Below are 20,944 nucleotides of genomic sequence, written 5' to 3' on the forward strand. Positions count from 1 at the left end.
GCCTACTTTCTCATATATATAAAAATCTTAGGACAATAATCTCTAGATGTATTATAGACTTAATGGATATATCAGAAGGGCCATGCAAGCTTTCACAAAGAATATCCCAAATCTTTACTATCATACAATATCTCAATCTGAAAAATGTAGTAAATAGAAAACCTGTTATAATTACTGATGGTCTATTACAGAGTTAAAGTTTTGATTTGGTAGAGATAAACACTGCCTTAAAGACTCTTGATAAACAAAACAACAGATATAACCTTGTCTGACGATGCTCTGATTACTAATATCAAGCATACCATAAATCAGGGATATGGATTTTTGTCAAAGAATTTTGCCACTGCCATTGAGAAATGAATTCACTCTCATGAATTAATGCAAGATGTACAGGGAGTTCCCGGTATTGTTAAATGATTCAAGAAGGCTGACCCTTTTACAAAACATTGGAATTATGAGAGTTATTTGAAAGGCAAAGTTGTTAGAAAGCAAATATAGAAAACATTTTCTAATCTTTGTGCTTTGCTAAGACGTGGGTCAAAGTCCAAGTCAAAGAGAGAGTCTTTCTATTTGTTATGTTACTTTTGGCCCTTTTTGTACATGATTTGGGGCTTGTTCTGCTATGACCTGGAACAGTACAAGCCTCTTATATGAAATACATAATTGCTGAAATGTGTTTGACTAAAATAAAACTATGAGGAAAAACTTAATGCATGAATAATGACCAGTTACAAATTCAGCAAGGATTTATCAAGTATCTACTTTGTACCATTTACTATGCAAATTGCTGAGGTTATAATGAGAAAAAAAATTATTATGACTTCATGGACCTTGCATTCTACTGAAGGGAAAATAATTTACACAGATAAATTCTTATAGAATGTAAACAAAATGCTTTCAGGAAGCCAGAGAAAGCACTGAAAAGTTTTGGGATCAGAAAAAAATCTCACATAGGAAGAAATATTTGGGTTAAGCCTTGAAGGGAATTAGAAATTTCATGTGGCAGAGGTGAGGCAGGAATTTGCAACTATTTGGAGATCTATAGTTTTTGTCTCTAAGTACACATATTTGGGACAGCTTTTGCAAATATGCAATGAACTGAGCCCAGAACCAAATATTAAAAAAGAATGGGCAGGAATGCCCTGCTGAAATTACAAAGTTGTTGGATTTTGTTTGTTTTGCTTTAGATCTCGGGCTTCTAACTGAAACAATGATTTATCTTTTCAATACTACTGTTTTTTTTTTTTTTCCTGGCTATATGGTATGGCTTAATGTCATGGAGCACCACAATCTCTGAAGGATTCAAGTTAGGGATCACCCAAACAATAATGAAAACATACATGACAAGCCTAAGAAGGCTGTAATACATTAAAAATGAGGGATTATGCATGGGAGATATTGTGAATGATTTTATCAAAGAAATGCACATTAAAAAATGGGCTGGTCAAGTTTGTAAGCTCATTGAGTTCCTTACACCAAGAGAATGGAAACATCATTAGCATATCTCTCTGGTGATGTCTTGGTGGGACAAGGACAAGCACCACATAACTGGAGCTCTGGATTCTGGCCATGTTGTACCTAGAAATTTTCATTTGGTCCATCTTTTAGGATATGGATTCTTTATATTTCTACTTTTCCCTCTGGTTTTAAGGGATCTTGGCAATTACCTTTTATAATATCTTGAAATATAATCTCTCTCTCTCTCTCTCTCTCTCTCTCTCTCTCTCTCTCTCTCTCTCTCTCTCTCATAATGACATTCAGACTTCAAAGATTCTTTTTCCATCCTCTGTTTTCCAGGTCAGTTGTTTTTGCTATTTGATATCTTACATTTTCTTCCATTTTTCTCAGCATTTTGCCTTTGTTTTAATATTTCTTGTTGCCTTATGGAGTCATTAGCTTCTATTTGATCTGTTCTAATTTTCCAGGAATTTGTTGTTTGGAAAAGGGTTTTTATCTCCTGTACCAGTCTGTTAATTCCCTTTCCATTTCTTTCTTCCATAGTTCTCTTTTATTTCTTCATTTCACCCAAAGTACTCTTAGTCCATCTTTGTAAAAACAAAACAAAACATTTTAAACTCATTTCAACTTTTGTTTCATCTCTTCCAGACACTCTAGTTAAGTTTGTGTTCAAGCTTCATTTTTCTCTGAGGCAAGGCATGTAAATGTTTTGGGGCCATTCTTTTCTGTGCTTTGCATCTTGAGCATATGTGCCACCATAATAATTCATTATGGTAAAGTTCTTGTTCACCTATTCTTCCAGCCTACTTCCTGACTTCAGATTTGATGTTAGGGTAGGATTCTAGGTCATTTGTAGAGGGAAAATGTGGGCTGGTTCTGTTGATGCTCTCTTGGGGTATTCTGTGTGATGCTGTTCCAGAATCTTAGGGACAGGCTGGGGACCCACAAACTCATTTTATTCAAAATAGTCTGATTCAGGGCAAAAACTGATTGCTGACCCCTGGTCTAAGCTCTGCTAAGTTCCTGACCTGGGTTTGGGTCTGTACAAGAGTACTGCTAGAATCAGCCCCTATCAAGTAACTGAGAAATTCTTTTGTTTTAGAACAGCAAAATTATAGTCTCCCCTTTGGGTACTGTCCTGCTATTCCTATGCAGGTCAGACAACAAAGTCTAAGCCACACCACTTGCTAATGGCTTCTGCATTTGCTCCTTTTTCCACACACTGTCCATGGATTCCCTACCTGAGAAAGTCCTGTCTGAATCTGTAACCAGAGAATGATTGGGGTAGTGGGCAGCAAAACTGTTAGTTGGCAACTATCATCACAGTGCTCTGGCATAGGTCTGAGATCAACTCTTGTCATGGTGTAAAGTGTCAGGCACAACATTTTCTGCTCAGCATGCTCCTAGGCAGACCAGAGTCCAAAGGTCTACCTTTCTGTTTCCCTCTGCCAAGCTGGGCTGAACAAAGAACTCGTGGTGACTTTTAGTGAATTTCCCTCATGTGATTTGTTTTCGAGAATCTTCTAGATTTGTTATAAAGAATTTGTGGAGAAGCACTGACCACATTGCTTCTTATTTCTCTACCATCTTGGCTCTATCTCTCATCAAATATTTCTTGTCATATTTTATCCCAAAAAAAAAACCGGCCCAAATTCCCATAGCATCTAATCTCCTTGATGACAGGGATTGTTTTTAATTTTGTTTTTATATATCCCAAGAGCCTATTGCAGTGTCTTGTACATAACAGAAGTTGAATATAATTTTGTTGAAGTAGATTAGCTATAAGTAGTTCAGAGAACAAGTGATAAAATTGTCTTTGTGGAACAATCAGTTGTTTTCTAAAAATAAATCTGGTAAAGAAAATGGTCCCTTCTATTTTGTTGTATACCTATTTTGCAAGTATTTCAATATTTCATAACAATAATTCCTTGTGTTTCATTATATAAGGTATCTTTGCTAAAAAAAAAATAGGATTTTTTTAAAGCAATTGGGGTTAAGTAACTTGCTCAAGGTTACACAGCCAGTTATTTTTCATGTGGGTGCCAAGTATCTCAGGCCAGAACCAATCCCGGGTCTCCCAACGCCGGGGCCGGCACTCTTACTCACTGCGAAAAGTATGTTTTTGAATGGCAAAATAGAGATCTGGCCTTTAAGACACGTTCACCTAAATTCAATTCCTACCTCTAATATATGGGCTGTATGACTCTGAGCAAGTTATTTCTAAGTTCTCTAAGCAGTTCTAGAAGACTCTCTTACAGAGCTGGTGTCAATATGCATTGGCAAAGGGAAATTATCATCCAGAAGTTCTCTATAACAAGGAAATTGCAGGTTTCCTGTCTTTATTAGCTATTTGTATACTGTGTACACTTCAACTAGGTGATCTCACCTAATTCATTTTTGTTATTCTTGAGAGATTTCAAATAGGAAATCCTACAAAAAGTAGTAATGTGTCACCTTTTATTAACTGATTTGGTTATGTGTTATCTATCATCTCCATCTTGGCTCTCACTATCCCTATACGTGGAATGAGTTTCTGCCTTAATTCTGCCTCTCAGAATCCTTAGCTAAATTCAAGGATCAGCTCATGTGCCAATCTCCATCAAGAAACTTTGTCTAATCATCCCAGTTGTTCATATTATCTCCCTACTGAAATTACTTTCTATTTATTATCCTTATACATCTTATATACTTCCCCAGTAGACTCTTCATGAAAAGGTTCTGGCTCACTGTTGTCTTTGTGACTGCAATATAAAGCACAGTAATCTGGATGTGGCAGGTCTTCAACAGTAATACTAACTGTATTTATTCAGTATCACTTTTAAGTTTGCAAACTGCTTTTACATGTATGAGTTTATTGGATCTTCACAAACCTGTTAGATACATATTAGAATTTTTATTATTAGTCCCATTTTACAGGGGCATTGAGTGACCTAGTTGAAGCCTCAGAACTATAAGCTATTCAGGGCAGTATTTAAATGCAGGTTTTCTTGGTTGCATCCCCTACACTCAAACCACACTGCTTAATAAATGTTTGTGGAATTAAACTGAATTAGTAATCTGAGACTCTGTCTTGTATTTTAGCTATCACATGTCTCTCTGATGATAACCAGTCTGCAGAAATGATTGACTGCCTTAAGTGGGCAGGGGACATGCCTTCCCTTGTGCAAGAGTGTCACGTCCCCTGCAGAGATGACTGTATGTTCACTCCTTGGTCAAAATTCACCCCATGCTCAACAGATTGTGACACAGTGAGGACCCGCCGCCGACAGTTGACAGGTAGGCTCTGATTCTTACATTTTGCTGTCAGATAATGAAATAGTTGTTTCTGAAGAAATTGTGCACCAATGTCAAATGTCTGATTTATTTTAGCACCTAGTTGGAAAGTTACTTCAGGAGTCTATCAAGTTAAAAATAGATTTTGTTCCAACATTTATCATCTAGTTCTAGTACTAAGATAATTCGGTGCTCTTACTCGCTGAGCCACCTGGCTGCCCCTAAGCAATTGGGGTTAAGTAACTTGCTGAAGGTTACACGGTCAGGTGTTTCTGGGTGGGTGCTAAGTGTCTGAGCCCGGGATTCGATCTCCAGATCTTCTCAAAACTGGAGCCGGTGCTCTTACTCGCTGTGCTACCTGGCCGCCCCTAAGATAATTTTTTTTGGTTGTTGTTTTCTATTTGGATTATTTTAATATTATACTATGAGGACAACAATAATTTGAGAACTAAGAATTATAAGAAGGATAACAAATAACCAAAGAAGAATAGAGCTGAACACAACTTGAAGAGTTAAGCAAAACATGATTATTCAACAAGATATATACCATTGTAATGCCAGTTACCTTGATTTGGGATAAGTCCTATGAAATGTTTTTGTCTTAGGTCTGAAAACAGTGGGTTGTTGGATTTGTAAAAGTTTAATGGATTTGATTTTATGTAATATTCATTTTATGTAACAAAGTTGTTCATTTCCAGCACCATTTAAAATAAGCATTGTCCAGTCTAAAATATTCTTATGGTTTGGATTCTAAAAAAATTTAGAATTTCTTTTCAAATTATTAACTTGAAGATTTATAGCAAGTTGCTTGCTATTTCTATGGCTCTGTTTGTAGTATGCCGAAATAGCTGGTCATTTCATATGTGTGCATGGTGGTGAAAAGGAGGGGAAATTAGTCATCAGTGGGGGAAAAATCAGTTAAGCTGTCTGAGTAAACAAATTAACTAATTGACTTTTAATGTTTCTACTTTTCAAATAATTACTTTAATATTATGAACCTGTGTTTGCCATAAGTCGAGACTAAAACTAACAAAGAATCACTACAATATTTCCACACACACACACACACACACACGCACACGTTTGTGTGCTTGTGTTTCTGTGTTTCTGTGTGTGTACAATCATGGACTTGGATTCTCTCATTGCCTAAAACTTGGCAAATATATCAAAAGCAGCAGATTTGACATTAAATGGAATATTCTGTCATCTTAGTCTTTGGTCCAAATCATTATCTGGGTTTTCTGCATAGTTGTACAGAATTCATTTATTAAGAAAATATTGGATTTTGAAAATAATATTTTTAATCACAGAGACCATGCCAATAAGCATTCAAATATTTCAAATAATTCAGGGAATTAAGTAGAAAAATAATTCAAAGATTTTTTTAACCATAAATACATCAGAACATTAAAAAATATGGTCTGTCTAGCCATGTTTCACTTTTCAATTTGTATTTTTCTTATCACATAGACACAACAACAAATATGTAAGAAAACACTATGAATCTTTCAAGTGGGGGCCAGGGATTAAGTTGCTTGAAGTGGTCATTTAATGAAAACTAATATAGCCTTTGCCTAGAACTTAATTAGTGTATACTTGCCCATATGTTAATTTCTTAATGTGAATATTTCTTTTCTGTGAGACTCTCACCCCCAGCAATAATGAAACTCATTAAAATTGGAATCCAGTATAATGAAAGGTTCATTCATTCTGGCTGAAAAAAAATATCATACTTCAGAAGAATCTGATAGAATACTTAAAGGGAGTTTTCAAACAATGTGAATGTGTCTATTTGTTGCCAGTTCTTCTTAGTAAATCACAATATGGTAGTTGCTTAAATTAGCTTTTAGCATCCATCTGCTAAATCAAACAGAACTTACCTTCTATTACTCATGAAACAATTCATGATTTCTGACTATCATTCTTATGTGCTGTATCATTGACCCATACAATCTTTAAATACCCATAGGTAAAAAAAAAAAATGAGTGGCAAATGTGAAACTATGGTTAGGTTTTTCAAATAGAAGTGAAAAAAATAGCATCAAAATCTATCTACTCTATTTGCTGAATGCCATTGAAAATGGAAAATTATGTTTAAGTATGCCTTTAAGTTTGTGTTAAAGTTGTCTGTTGGTTCTTTGACCAGTTATGGTAGAGTTGATATGTTCCTATCAGATATATTCACTTGGCACTAGAGGACAGAAAAGTTAAACAATAACAGATCTAATAGGTTTCAACTTTTCTGCAAAGCCATGTTTGGAGATTTAATTTATGGGAGGAGGAATATAAGGTGGTACAAGACCAGAGGTAGGGAACCTGTACTCTCCAAGCCCCACATGGCCTTCTAGATTCTTGGGTATAGCCTTTTGACTAAGTCCGTGCTTTACAGAATAAATAATTTTGTTAAGGGGATTTGTTTTGTGAAGTTTGGATTCGGTCAAAGGGCTACACTTGAGGACCTAAAGGGCCACACCCTCCAGGTAGCAGGTTCCCCACACCTGTACTAGACTTTGGTCTTGGTTTTCCAGTTGACTCCAGTGGCCATAAGCAACATCAGATTCTATGAAGCTACCAACTCAATAAATATTGTTTATACCAATGACTTTTTCCAATGGGAATACATGTAAGATGATGTTTTAAAAGCTCAAAAGAGCACTGTAATTGAGAGCTCAAAGGAATTTAAAGTTCATCTAATGGACACAGCCTCCTCCCAATAAACAGATAAGGATAATAATTTAATTGACTTATCTATCATCTAGGTGATACAATGGACAGAGTAGTGGGTCAGAAATCAGGAAGACTCATCTTGAGTTCAAATCTGGCCTCAGACCCTTATTAGCTGTGTGGCCTTGGGCTAGTCACTTAACCCCGTTTGCCTCAGTTTCTTCATTTGTAAAATGAGCTGGAGCAAGGAATGGCAAACCACTCTGATATCTTTGCCAAGAAAACCCCAAATGGGGTGTGGGCCCAAGACAGCAGAGAGAAAGCAAGGATTCACCTGAGCTCTCCATAAACTGCCCCAAACACCTTTAAATAATGTCCTAAAACAAATCCTGGAAAGAAAAGACCCACCAAAGTATGGGGTAAAACAATTCTCCAGCCCAACGCAACTTAAAAAATTGGCAGGAAAGGTTCGTCACCTGAGTGAGAGTGGAGCGCAGTCCAGAATAGGCCACATCAGTGCAGACCAGCCCCAGTAAATAGGAACAGGCTTGAGGATGAATGAATCAGCATTTGCAGCAGCTGCTTCTGGTGCTCTCAGCCCACAGATGGTAAGAGGTTCAAACAACTGGTTAGAAGGAGATTAAATGAGTCTCTTTGCTGGCACTGGGGGCAGGACTCTGTTGCTTTGCCTATATTCATGTCCAGGTCACAGTCCTGGGTGGCAGTGTCAGGGGCAGGAGGAGCACCAGCATAGCAGAGCTTGTGGACCCAGTGGAGCCGGGGTGCTCGTAACAGTTCTAGGGCAGAAAGTCACTCACAGACCAGAGCACAGGCCAGGGGAGTAGCAAACAGACCTTTCCTTAGATTGTACCACTTTGGAAAAATGGAAAATTTACAGGTCCCTAGAAATATCTCTAAAAATAGCTTGGGACAGTGTGTCCTTTATCTTAGAAGCAGAGCCCCACTTTAACAAAGTCAAGAAAGGTTGGAAAATGAACAAACAGAAAAAACTTGCGACCAGAAAGTTCCTATGGTGACAAGGAAGATCAAAACACACCCTCAGAAAAGTTAGCAAAGTCAAAATTCCTCCATCCAAAGCCTCCAGGAAAATAAATTCGAACTGGTCTCAGGATCAAAGAGGATTTTTGAACATCAAGTAAGAGAGGTAGAAGAAAAATTGGAAAGAAATGAGAGTGATGCAAAAAAATCATGAAAAAAAGAGTCAACAGCTTGGTAAAGGAGGAACAAAAGAATACTAATGAAAGTACCTTAAAAAAAGAGAGAATAGGCCAAATAGTAAAAGAGGTACACAAATCCAATGAGAAGAATGCACTGAAAAGCAGAATTGGTCAAATGGGGGAGAAGGCACAAAAAATCACTGAAGAACTCATTAAAAAATAAATCAACCAAAATGGAAAAGGAGGTACAAAATTTCCCTGAAGAAAATAAATCCTTAAAAATTACAATTGAACAAGTAGAAACTAATGACTTTATGAGGAATCAAGAAACAATAAAACAAAACCAAAACAATGAGAAACTAGAAGACAATGTGAAATATCTTATTAGAAAAACAACTGACCAGAAAAACAGATCCAGGAGAGATGATTTAAAAGTTATTAGACTTCATGGAAGTCATGATAAAAAAAGAGCCTACATATCATCTTTTAAGAAATTATCAAGGAATATTGCCTTCATATTATAGAACCAGAAGGTAAAATTGAAATGGAAAGAATCTACCAATCACCACCTGAAAGAGATCCCCAAATCAAGACTACCAGGAATATTTTAGGCAAATTCCAGGGCTCAATATTTCCCAGGCAAAAATATTGAAGCAGAAAGAAAGCAGGCAGAAAGAAACAATTCAAGTACTGTGGAGTCACATTCAAGATAACACAAGTGTTAGAAACTTCTACATTAAAGTTTTGGAGGTCTTGGGGTGGCTAGGTGGCACAGTGAATAGAGCCCCAGCCAGGGAGTCAGGAGGATCTGAGTTCAAATCCAGCCTCAGACACTTAACAGTTATAGCCATGAGACCTTGGGCAAGTCACTTAACCCCAATTTCCCTGCCTTCCCCCCTCCAAAAATAAAAAAAAAAATTTGGAGGTCTTGGAATATGCTATTCTAGAGGGCAAAGGAGCTAGGATTAAACCAAGGATCAATTACCCAGCAAAACTGAGTATAATACCTCAGGGGAAAAATGGATACTCAGTGAAACAAAGAACTTTCAAGTCTTCCTGATGAGAAGACAGAGCTGAATAGAAAACTTGACTTCCAAATACAAGATTCAGGAGAAGCATAGAAAAGTAAACAGGAAGGGGGCGGCCAGGTGGCACAGCGAGTAGGAGCACCGGCTCCAGTGTTGAGAAGACCTGGAGATTGAATCCCGGGCTCACACACTTGGCACCCACCCAGAAACACCTGGCCGTGTAACCTTGAGCAAGTTACTTAACCCCAATTGCTTAGGGGCGGCCAGGTGGCTCAGCGAGTAAGAGCACCGGCTCCAGTGTCGGGATGACCTGGATCAAATCCGGGCTCAGATACTCAGCACCACACCCAGAAATAACTGGCCGTGTAACCTTGAGCAAGTTGCTTAACCCCGATTGCTTTAAAAAAAAAATGTAAACAGGAAAAGGAAATGGTAAGAGACTTCATAAAGTTAAACTATTTACATTTCTACATGGGAAAATGATCCTTGCATCTCATAAGAATTTTCTCATTATTAAGACAGTTAGGAGTATATATAGATAGAGCATATAAGTATAAATTAGATATGATAGGATGATATCTTTAAAAATAAAATTTATGGATAAGAAAGAGGAATATACTGGAGAAAGGGAAGAGGATAGGTAGAATAAGGCAAATTATCTCACATAAAAGAGGCAAGAGAGTGCTATTACAGAGGGCAAGATAAGGTAGATGGCAGGAAACATTTGAATCTTATTCTCATTGGAATTGGCTTAAAGAGTTAATAATTAGGTATAGAAATCTCTCTAACCCTACAGGAAAACAGAAGGTGAAGAGGATAAGAGAAGGGAGGGAGAGTACTCATAGAAGGGAAAGTGGATTGGGGAAGGTAATAGAAGCAAAAAACACTTTTGAGGAGGAACAGGGTGAAAGAAGAGAGAGAATGGAATAAACAGGGGGAAATAGGATGAAGGGAAATACAGCTAGCAGCCATAACTATTAAAAAAATTATGCAAGTTTCTCAGATAAAGTCCTCATTTCTCAAATATATAGAGAAATGAGTCAAACTTGTAAAAACAAGAGCCAAATGGGAACATGAAGAGTCAGACATGACTGAAATGATTGAACAACAAAAATCATTTAGAACATCATGCCTTCCATACCTTCCTAACCTTTGTCACCACTTAATAGATAAGGTAACTAAGACCTAGAGAATTGAGACATCCACTTACATAGCTCAATTAGTGATTGCCACTCTATACTTTGTTCACAGCACTTTGTTCCTGGTGAACTCATTTATCAGTCTCACCCAAAGAAAACCTTGAAAACAATCCAAACTCTTTTTTTTGCCATATGCAAGTGAAAACATCCCTCAACTTCTATTAATACCCCCAGTGAGAAAGAGAATACCGAATCAAGAAAGCTAAGATTTATTTCCAACTCTGGTAAATAGCCTGTTGCCATCAAAATGTCATCAATATCTATTCTAACCTGGAGTTTACTGAACAACATCCATGTTTGCCACTCTTTACGGCCAAGATGATTGAATCTGCCACTGTAATGGATTCTAGCTTCACAGGAATTTCACTAGTGTTGTGGGTGAGAGAAGAACAAGACAGTAGGAAAGAAAAAAAAAAGCTTTTTAATTTGGTTACCAAAATCCCTCCAAATGCAAGATACTGTTTTTCATCATAACAGTCTCTACACAGTTAAGCATTATTATTTTAATATTTATTGCATATGTGGAGTATATCTGTTTAACTCTGCTTTGCAAAGTCATTAAAAAAAAGGGTTACTGCTTATTCGACCATTTGGTGGGTCTCCCTGGCAACCATTGATTGCAAGGGGAATAGAGACAAAGTAATCAATTTGTTTTCATCAGCTAATTATGGGGAAAATGATATTACATAAAGTTACCAAGAATTTCTTAACAGTGCAATTACTGTATGAGGCTTGTTTAGTGCTTTTTCCCAACAAAAAACAGTTTTCTGAATTCCCTTATGTACTTTTAGTTGCCCTGGGAGATGCTCCCATTGTCACAGGCTTTAGAAACAGGGAGAAAGCAGGGTCGGGGTGGTGGGTGGGCAGGTTTTTGAGGGGAAGGGAGCCATTTATATTTACATTTCAGATTGTTTAAGGTTTACTGTGCTAAATATCCCTAAGAATAAATAATGTGACCAACCTTTAAAAAAAAATTAGGTATATCATTAACAATTAGCACAATGTCTCTTCTTTGAACAGGGAAGAGCAGAAAGAAGGAAAAATGCCAGAATGCTGAAATTTATCCCCTTGTTGAAACTGAAGCATGCCCCTGTGAAGTATTCACATCCCAACCCCATGGAAACTGGTCTGAGTGCATTCTCCCAGAGGGCAAAAAGGAGCCTCAGCGTGGCATGAGGTTGCGTGGAGACCCTAAAGCCTGTGGAAAAGGGGTGCGCCTACAAGCCATAGTTTGCTCTGATAAAAATGGATGGCTTGTTGACCCATCTTACTGCAGCAGCTCTGGTAAGGGATGAATGAATGAAATGAATGGTTTTGAAGTTTTGGTCTATACAGCCCTCAATGTTATTGCCCATTACTATCATAGACAGTTGACTTGGTCCTCAAGACCATTATGAGGGGGGAAAAAAGAAACAATAGGTCTTATTATACCCATTATTCCCATGAGAAAATGGAGACACAGAGAACTTCTGTGACTTGTTGAAATTCAATCAGATGATGAGCAAAATCACCTGGGGTTAGTGCCCTCATGTACTAATGGCTGGTCTCATTTTTTTTTTCCCCTATTGTACTATTCTGTCTTTCACAAGATAAATGTAAGCAGCATACTAGCTTCCAGCTTCCATGGTTATTTAGTTTGTGAATTGTTCAGATCCTGTGATTCTCCTCATTATTTTGTTTACCCTTTGTTCATTTTGCTGCATGCTGATTACCAGAGAGATAACAGAATAGAAGTTTAGAGAGAAAATAAAACTCCACTCAGGTGATAAAAAATTTTGTAATACATTACCAAACAAAGCTTAGCCAACAAGTTATGGGTGTGTGTTATTTGCAACTTATGAAATTAACTTATTAAAAAAACTTGATTAAAGTTATGTGCTAAGAAAATATCAAATTAGAAGAAAGCATAAAGATAAGATGAAGTCAAAATGAGATGTCTAAATGAATTGCTCAGGACAGAAAAATGAAATTGACAAGATTAAAGACATAGACCATATTACCATTTATTTTTAGGAAAGTTTATCCTATAATAATGAGGAGTCTAAAAGAATGCAGGCAAGGGGACACAATCTTCTCACAAAATGTAGACATGTGATAGGCAAGAAAAATGCAAATTTTGCTTATATGGTCATTTGCAAAATATTGCTGGAAAAAATAGATTATCAGAGGTACTATTGACAAAACAGTGAAAAATGTTTGACAGGAGAAAGATAACTGGGGTAGAGCTAATTTCATACTGAGAATATTTGTAAATTGTTGTTTGTTCTTCATTCTTAAACAGGTTCATGGCATCAGGAAGTTGATGCTATGACTTGCAAGTGAACTGAATTCAAGTGAGGGAGGGTTGTGAAAAGTTACCAACTTCACATTCTCCTCTGGAGCCATCTGTGTCCAGTGATGAGAGATATAGATCAGAATGACCAGAGATGGTCCTTATGCAGTGAGAGACCTTGGCCTTTTCAAGTTCTCACTTTGAGGTAATGACCATTTAGTGATTAAGGCTAGGTAAGAAAAGAACCAAGAAATGGCCCCTTTTACCTAATCGAAAAATAAAATTAATCTGGAGAAGGAGAATACAGAAATAATTGCTATTTGTACTCACTCTGAGCCACCAGAATCCAAACAATGTCCAAGTGAGCTCGAGGCTGGGATCTATTATTGGCTAATCAAAGACAGTTTAGAGTGAATTGGGTTTAAGGCCTGGTCCTTGAGAAAGAAATCTAGCCGCTAAACCCCAAGATATCTGCAAGGTTTCAGCAATCAAACTTCAGTAATCCACATCAGGGTAGCTCAGAGTACTTACACGTTGCTGTTTGTCCTTCATCATGGAAGAGGACTGCGTCATCAGGAAGGTGATTCTATGACTTGCAAATAAATTGCATTAAAGTGAGGAAGGGATGTGCAAAGTCGCCAGTCTCACTTTTTCTTCTGGAGCCATTTCAGTACAATGGTAAGATATACATCAGGATTATTGGAAATGCCTCCCATGTGTAAATTAAGCTGGGAGTAAAATAACAAGCAGCTGCAAAATGGAATAGATATTCTATTGTTTGATTGTCAATGGTGGGGTTAATAGAATCACAACTATGGTTGTATCTGTTTCATCTACCACTTCAATACTAAAATCCTCTGACAAAGGGATATAAGAAGTCAGAAAAAAGCTTTGGGACATAATCCAAATGTAAAGGTGGGGTTATATCCCTACCCTAATTAGTAAGTCATTTTGGAATCTGTTGGTCTAGCAGGGGAAGACTTACAGCTTCGGGGAATCTAGTTCCAGATCTCTAGTCAATGTCCTGGGAGTAAATCACTTGGCTGCAGGGGAGAGAGGATTTTTGTTTTGTTTTGGTTTTTTCTCTCTTTGCCTCTACCTTTAACCACACTACTATCACCACCAACACCAGCACCACCCCACCCCCCCATTTAAACACACACACATTCCCTACACATTTCCCTCATTACTCTTATCCTTTAAGTTCTTGTCAACTCTCCCCATGTATTCTGTGTCTTTGAGTGGGAGAGTTTTCCCTAGACTTCTGGGAGAAATGTTTTATACTTAATGTTCTAATTGATATATATGGGATGATAGTTAAGAAGAAGCACACTGTTGAGTGTTTACGAGTTAACAGTACTATAAATCTGAATTGTCAGAATTATTCCTGAAGAGGAGGAAGGAGAGGGAAAAGGGAAGGATAGAAAGAGGGAAAGGGAGAGACTGAAAGATTGAAGCCATCTTCTGTGAGATCCAGTCAATGTAAGTGGGAGTTGGAGAAGATTCAGAGGAGATGCTGTACGCATATGCATAGAACAAATCCATGGTACAGGTAATATCATTTTAAAGACATTTAGAGAGCTTTTTTTGGTGGATCTTAGAAGTTAAGTTTCCAAAAGAACGGAAAGGTTAAAGGTGGTGTTTTTACTTTAAAAGAGTAGCTGTGAAAACATTATCAAGAACAACCTCCAAACAATTACCGTGTTTCCCCGATAATAAGACCTATCCCGAAAATAAGCCCTCCCCTTACTGTGTAAGATTCCTCTAAAATAAGCCCTCCCCTGAAAATAAGCCCTATTGAGATTGCTACTGTAGTGAAGGTGATCCCCTGCGCTACACGCTACATTACGGTACCCTCTGTATGCAACGTTCCCCCCCCCCCCCGTGAAACGCACGCCATGCTCCGAGCTGCATCCAATCAGAGCTGCAGCAGTGAGCGTCATCCTGTTCTTCCCCAGTGATTTGCTTGCTGGCGCCATTGAGAGCAGTGCCGTGGAGGAGAGCTGAGGCAGGACAACATAAGCCCTCCCCTGAAAATAAGCCCTCTGGTGTTTTTCTTTCAAAAAAAAAATATAATAAGACAGTGTCTTATTATCGGGGAAACACTGTATCTTCTCATCTCTATAAAATATTTATGGTCGTTATATACGTATATATTGAGGATACCTTTGATGAAAATATGAGACAGACATTCCCACAACCAATTTTCTATAGTAGACCACATATGCACAATGAAAGAACTGAGAAAAGTATAAATAATTTAACATTTCCTATGAATGGTTTGTTTGTTTTGCTTTTTAGTTTATGACTCAGTAGAACTGTGTGCTTTTTGAAAGTTTTCTCAAGACAAAAGTCTCCCATACATACATTAAAAAGTTTCTGAGAGAAATACTACCATGCAGATAACTCAGTGACTTACTAATTATTAATATCAATCAAAAAATCATAAAGGAAGAGGTGGTTTGCTAAAGTATTGACTAGGGTCATGGAGTGTGACATTATTACACAGAGTCCTCCAGAAAAAAAACCTCTCTATTGATGATGGGATTCTGCAAATACTCCTGTATTGAAAATTTGGAGCTTATATCCTGGGGTCAGAAAGGTCATCATTTCATCATACCTATTCCCTAATTTTTAAAAAATCTATTTGTAGTAAGGCTGTAGTAAAAGAGACTAGATAGATAGATGGATACATACATATATAGATGGATACATACATATATACATACATACACACATATGCACACATATACATACATAAAAAGACAAGTAGATAAAACATTTATTAAACTCTTACTCTATTCCTGGCACTGAGATAAATATATAAGGAAGCAAAACTGTTTCTACTTTTAAGAAGCTTAAATTATAATAGAGAAAAAAAACAACTCATAAAATGGAAACTGGGAATACAATGGTGTTGAAATAGGGAGGTGCAGAGGGGCATGGAACATACACAGGACTCCAGAGAGAATCGAGTCATGAGTGAGGCAAAGCATCCAGGTACATGGAGATACAGCCAACAACACAGATATCCAACACGAGGCTTATTGAAGGATTTGGTGCAGCTTACCAGGTCCCAAGATGACAGGATAAGGTATTGAGACATGATTGTGTCTGAAGTTCCTCTTGGACTTTGACGCATCTTTAAACCATCTATATAGACCATCTCTATAGATAGTTGATCAAACAGTTTTGACGGTCCATTACAACCAAGAACAACATCTAGTTTTTATATAGCACCTTAATGTTTACAAAAATGCTTTTTCTGCTGTCTCATTTTCTACTTACAAGAATCCTGTGTGGTATATGCTATTAATATACCCATTTAAAAGATTAGGACACTGAGGCTCAAAGTGAATAAACTAATTAGCACAGGGTAACACAGCTATTTGAAGTCAATTTTTCTTGATACCAAGTATAGAGTTCTTTTCATTTTGTTATCTAGATACTCTCTAGAGAGTTAGGTCTGAACCTTATCTATCCATCTTTGTTTCAAACTTCCCAATATTTTAATTGTTAGGGAGAAGTGTGGTACTATGAAAAGAACACTGACTTGGGAGTTCAGAATACCCAAGTTCAAATCCTACCCTTGATGATTACTACATGTATAACATTGTGTAAATTATTTCTCATCTCTAGCCCTCAATTTCTTCATTTGTAACATGAAGGTGCTTTGTAGACGTTTCCAGCTTTAGATCTATGATCTGGTGAGGATGTTATGTTACTCCTCTTTTCAAACCAATATAATGGAGACTTTGGATATTATAATATGTTAAGGGAATGAAAAAGTGGGCTCAACCTATTGTTGGTCTTACTCATTTATTATATACCACATACAAATGGAGAATCAATTATGTGGCCTTGAAGGTAGGTCACTGTATTGGTTGTATCTGTCTTCCCATAATTCTTTTGGGCAAGAGTGAGACTGCTCAGGTAGCTTAGGGATGTTAATGGGTAGGCTTAAAAAAATTAAGAAATACTTAAAAAAAATCACAGTGTGAATGTCTGCATTTTATATAAAATAAATCTCATATTTACACAAAATCTCCTTTTTAGAGATTATTTCTCTTATAAATATTGCATGTTATTCTAGGAAAACAGGCCTAAAAAGAATTATAAACTTTTCTTCCCTTTTGGGGTTTTCAACTGGGGCCTAACTGGAATTATAGAAGTTGCACAGAGCTTTCACTTAGCTGTTAGCCTCGCTCATAAAAACAGTGTTCCACACATCAGGGACATCTCACCATTTCCAGTAGACTAAAACACTAATACAAGAGGCACTTAGAATGCCATTCTGCTTCTCTTTATAGATGACATTGTGCCAACTGAATTGCACCCAGAACACTACAAACCCTCAATAGTAAAAACCATATTATATATCTTAAAAGTTGTATTGATGTCTTTTACATCATTTACTTCTGTATATACTCTTCTTCTATACCTCAAGTCTTCTCTTGCAACAAAAATTCAGTAACTCCTATCAATATATTGATGATATATACAGACATGTAGCATTCTTTACCTGTACTCATGTCCTCAGTGAAAAAAAAATGAAAAGTTTTTCTTTACTTTTCTCCAGTAACAATATTGGGTGTCATGGAGTGTTGAGTTCACTTTTAATTTTTTTCTTTTTTAATTGAACATTCACAATTATTAAAGAATACAATTTAGCATTCCATGCTGGGGGACAAAAAGCTACATTAAAACTGGAATTCCATGATCTCAGGCAAATCAAAATCATATATTAGTCATTCAGTCAGAAAAAATATGTTAATTGATGTGTCAGACATTGTGCTAAGTGTTGGAGATACAAAAAAGGGCAAAGGACAGTAAGACAACACATAAAAAGAAGCTGGAAAGGGGGAAAGAGTGCTCAGTCCATAATGAAGTCATATTATTGAGTAGGAAATGATAACATGGCTTCCCTGATTCCTCTCCTTAAAAGGAGGATCTAAGACACCTCTGATTTCCACCTTCTGTAGCAGCAACCACACTGGCATACCAAGGATGGCTGCTAACACAGGTTATTACATCTGCTTTATTAGGAAAGATAGCTGTTTTAAGGGGTCACAATCTTTTATAATTACTTTCACTAGTCCAGGAGAAAAGTCAGCACTTTGAACTTCAGAGAAAACATAAACAAAGAAAATACAGAGAAATAAAGACCAACAGACAGGGCTTTGACTGCCTGAATGAACTATATACTTTACATACATCCCTGGATTGAGAGAGCCCTTATATCTGAGCAGTCAGGGAGATCTAAATATGTGGCCACTCAGAATCTTGCCCAGGGAATCACAAGATACTTCTCATAAGCGAGCCCCCAAAGCAAAATACCAACTCAGAGTATATATACACTTCTCAGAGCCAGAAGTCATCACAACCCTTGTGACTCAGTGCCCATAGAAATTAGCAAAAGATGCCAAAGTCTTCCTAGAAGTAAGCCTCCCCTAAGCAAGCTTTCATTAATGGGCTCCACTTGAGGCCTATTAATAGGTGGGGAAGATCTTAAATCCCATTAACATTACATCTTCCCACCCTCTCCAATCAGAAAGATGAACCTAGGGGGTAGGGAGTCCCAAGGAGGTGGGAGTTTCATAATTGATATAATCTTGTAGCCAGATGTGTTTCTGGAGACAATGAAGTCTAGAAGAGCAGTTAGGTGGGAAATTATGAGGTTGGTGCCCTAGGACTCTTCCTTAAATGGAAGATCTAGGAGGAACTTTCTTATATCCACTATCCACCCACTCCAATCAAAGGAAGAGAAAGGCTTCAGAAGAAGGGTGTACTGAGGAATTGTGAGTTTCAAAACTGTAAAATTCAGGAGGTTTAGTGAATATGATGAGTATAAGCAGATTATAGTAATGATTACCTGTGTGTAAGAAGTAGCATAAAAATGGTGTCATGCATAACTTCAGGAGATTAGCAGTGAAACATACCTCCTGCCCCTTGTCAGAGAAGGGATGGACCATAAGTGCTGAATGAGCTAGATGTTTTTAGATATAGCAAAAGTGTTTCTTTATGTTACTTATAGTACTTCTTTGCTGTAAGAGAGTTTTATTTGGACAAAGGAGAGAAGAGAGTAATTGGTAACTGACTTTTCACTTATGCTATTGAAATGTCAGTGGATAGAGTGCTGGTCCTGGAGCCAGGAAGTCTCAACCTTGTGAGTTCAAATCTGACCTCATACACAGACTAGCTATATGATTTGAGGCAAATAAACTTAATCTTGTTTGCTTAGTCTCCTCTTCCAGTTTACCAAGAAAACCCCAAATGGGGTCATGAAGAGTTGGACATGACTGAAACAACTGAACAACAAATTAGACTCTTTACTTGAAATATCTCATCATTGTAATCTATCATACACAAAGATGCCAAACTGATTTTCCTTGATTCCAGATCTGACCATGTCAATCCTTTACTAAATGGGTTCTTGTAATTCCCAGTTGCCTCTCGGAGAAAATATAACACCACCTCCAACCTCCAGTTTTTAAAGCATTTACAACTTGGCCTGAACTTATCTTTTCAACCTCAATTATATATCATTTTCTTCCATGTACTCTATAGTCTAACAAACTGGCTTCTCTGTCACTCACATACAACACTCCTTTCTTTTTGCCTTGGCATTGGCCATTTTCTTTGTCTGGAACGCACTTCTTTACCTCCACTTCTTAGTTTTCATTTCCTTTAAGACATAGTTCAAGCACTACTTCCTATAGAATAACTTTCCTCATTCCCCCAATTACTAATACTGTTCCTCTTTAACTATTGTGAACTTCACTATGTTGTATTTATTTCACTTATACTTACATATGTACATCTTGTCTCTTGTGATTGAATGTGAGCTTCATGAGTTGAGGGACAATTTTGTCATCATCTTTAAACTCCTTCCACCAAGTAGAGTACATAGTACATATTAGATGCTTAATCAATTCTTACTGGTTGATTTCTTTTAAAATGTTAATTAAATATTTCTTTTGTAAATAAAGTAAATAGCATAAAATTCATCACATCCTTGGACAGTTGTGACCGAAATAGGAGGTGGGTGAGTCATGTAGAACGGAATGTGAGACTGGATGTTGTATTGGTATCCTCATAATATTGAATGAACCTGAAGAATTGGAAGGGACTTTAGATATTATCTATTTCAACTTCTTCATATATAAGTAACGAAACAAGTCTAGAGAAGATAAGCACATTGCACAAGACTGGAATTTGTGCTTAAGTCTTTTGATTCCAAATCAAATGCTATTCCTGCTGGCCCTTGTGTGCATATTTTATAAAAATATATGGATGAGACTTATACAAAATGAGAAAGCATTGAAGGAATTGTCCACACCAATAAAGGAAAGTACTTGTACCAATAAGATCACAGATCCATTAAAAAGCAATAGATAGATAGATAGAAATATACCTTTGACTAACAAATTGAGGAGAGAGGAATCCAATATATATATATATATATATATATATATATATACATATGCATATTGGTATATGTATGTGTGATGGGGAGGAGGCATTATTTTGTTATTACAACATAGGGTATTACTGAGTTTATCAAATACTAAGCTAACTAATGTTATTATTTTCACTAAATTACTTTTATGGAATTGTTTTATGACTATAGACTCATTCTATAATGACAGTATCAATATGTTATAGGTTTAATTTTTTAAAGAACCAAAATATGCAACAGTTAGGAGACAGATAGTAGATAGAAGAAAGAGAAAGAAAGGAAGAAGGAAGGAAAGAAGAAGAGAGGGCAAGAGAAAGAAATAGTTGTTGTGAACATTTACTAAGCACTTAACTATTTGTCTATTAAAGTGTTAACTAGTGGAGAAATAAATATAAGAAAATAAGAAGCTAGCA

General features: G+C 36.9%; 1 protein-coding gene across 1 annotated transcript in view; it reads left to right on the forward strand.

Annotated features, from left to right (window-relative positions):
* Positions 1 to 20,944, forward strand: part of THSD7B (thrombospondin type 1 domain containing 7B) — a 1,193,076-nt gene that overhangs the window by 820,629 nt on the left and 351,503 nt on the right. The window contains exons 13-14 of the mRNA XM_069067855.1: positions 4,540 to 4,734; positions 11,821 to 12,084. Of these exons, the coding sequence (XP_068923956.1) occupies positions 4,540 to 4,734; positions 11,821 to 12,084 (459 nt within the window). The remainder of the gene's footprint in view (positions 1 to 4,539; positions 4,735 to 11,820; positions 12,085 to 20,944) is intronic.

This window comes from Petaurus breviceps, unplaced genomic scaffold (genome assembly GCF_028583685.1).
Source record: "Petaurus breviceps papuanus isolate PSGF00001 unplaced genomic scaffold, PetGlider_PUasm1.0 90752, whole genome shotgun sequence".
Classification (NCBI taxonomy): Eukaryota; Metazoa; Chordata; class Mammalia; order Diprotodontia; family Petauridae; genus Petaurus; species Petaurus breviceps.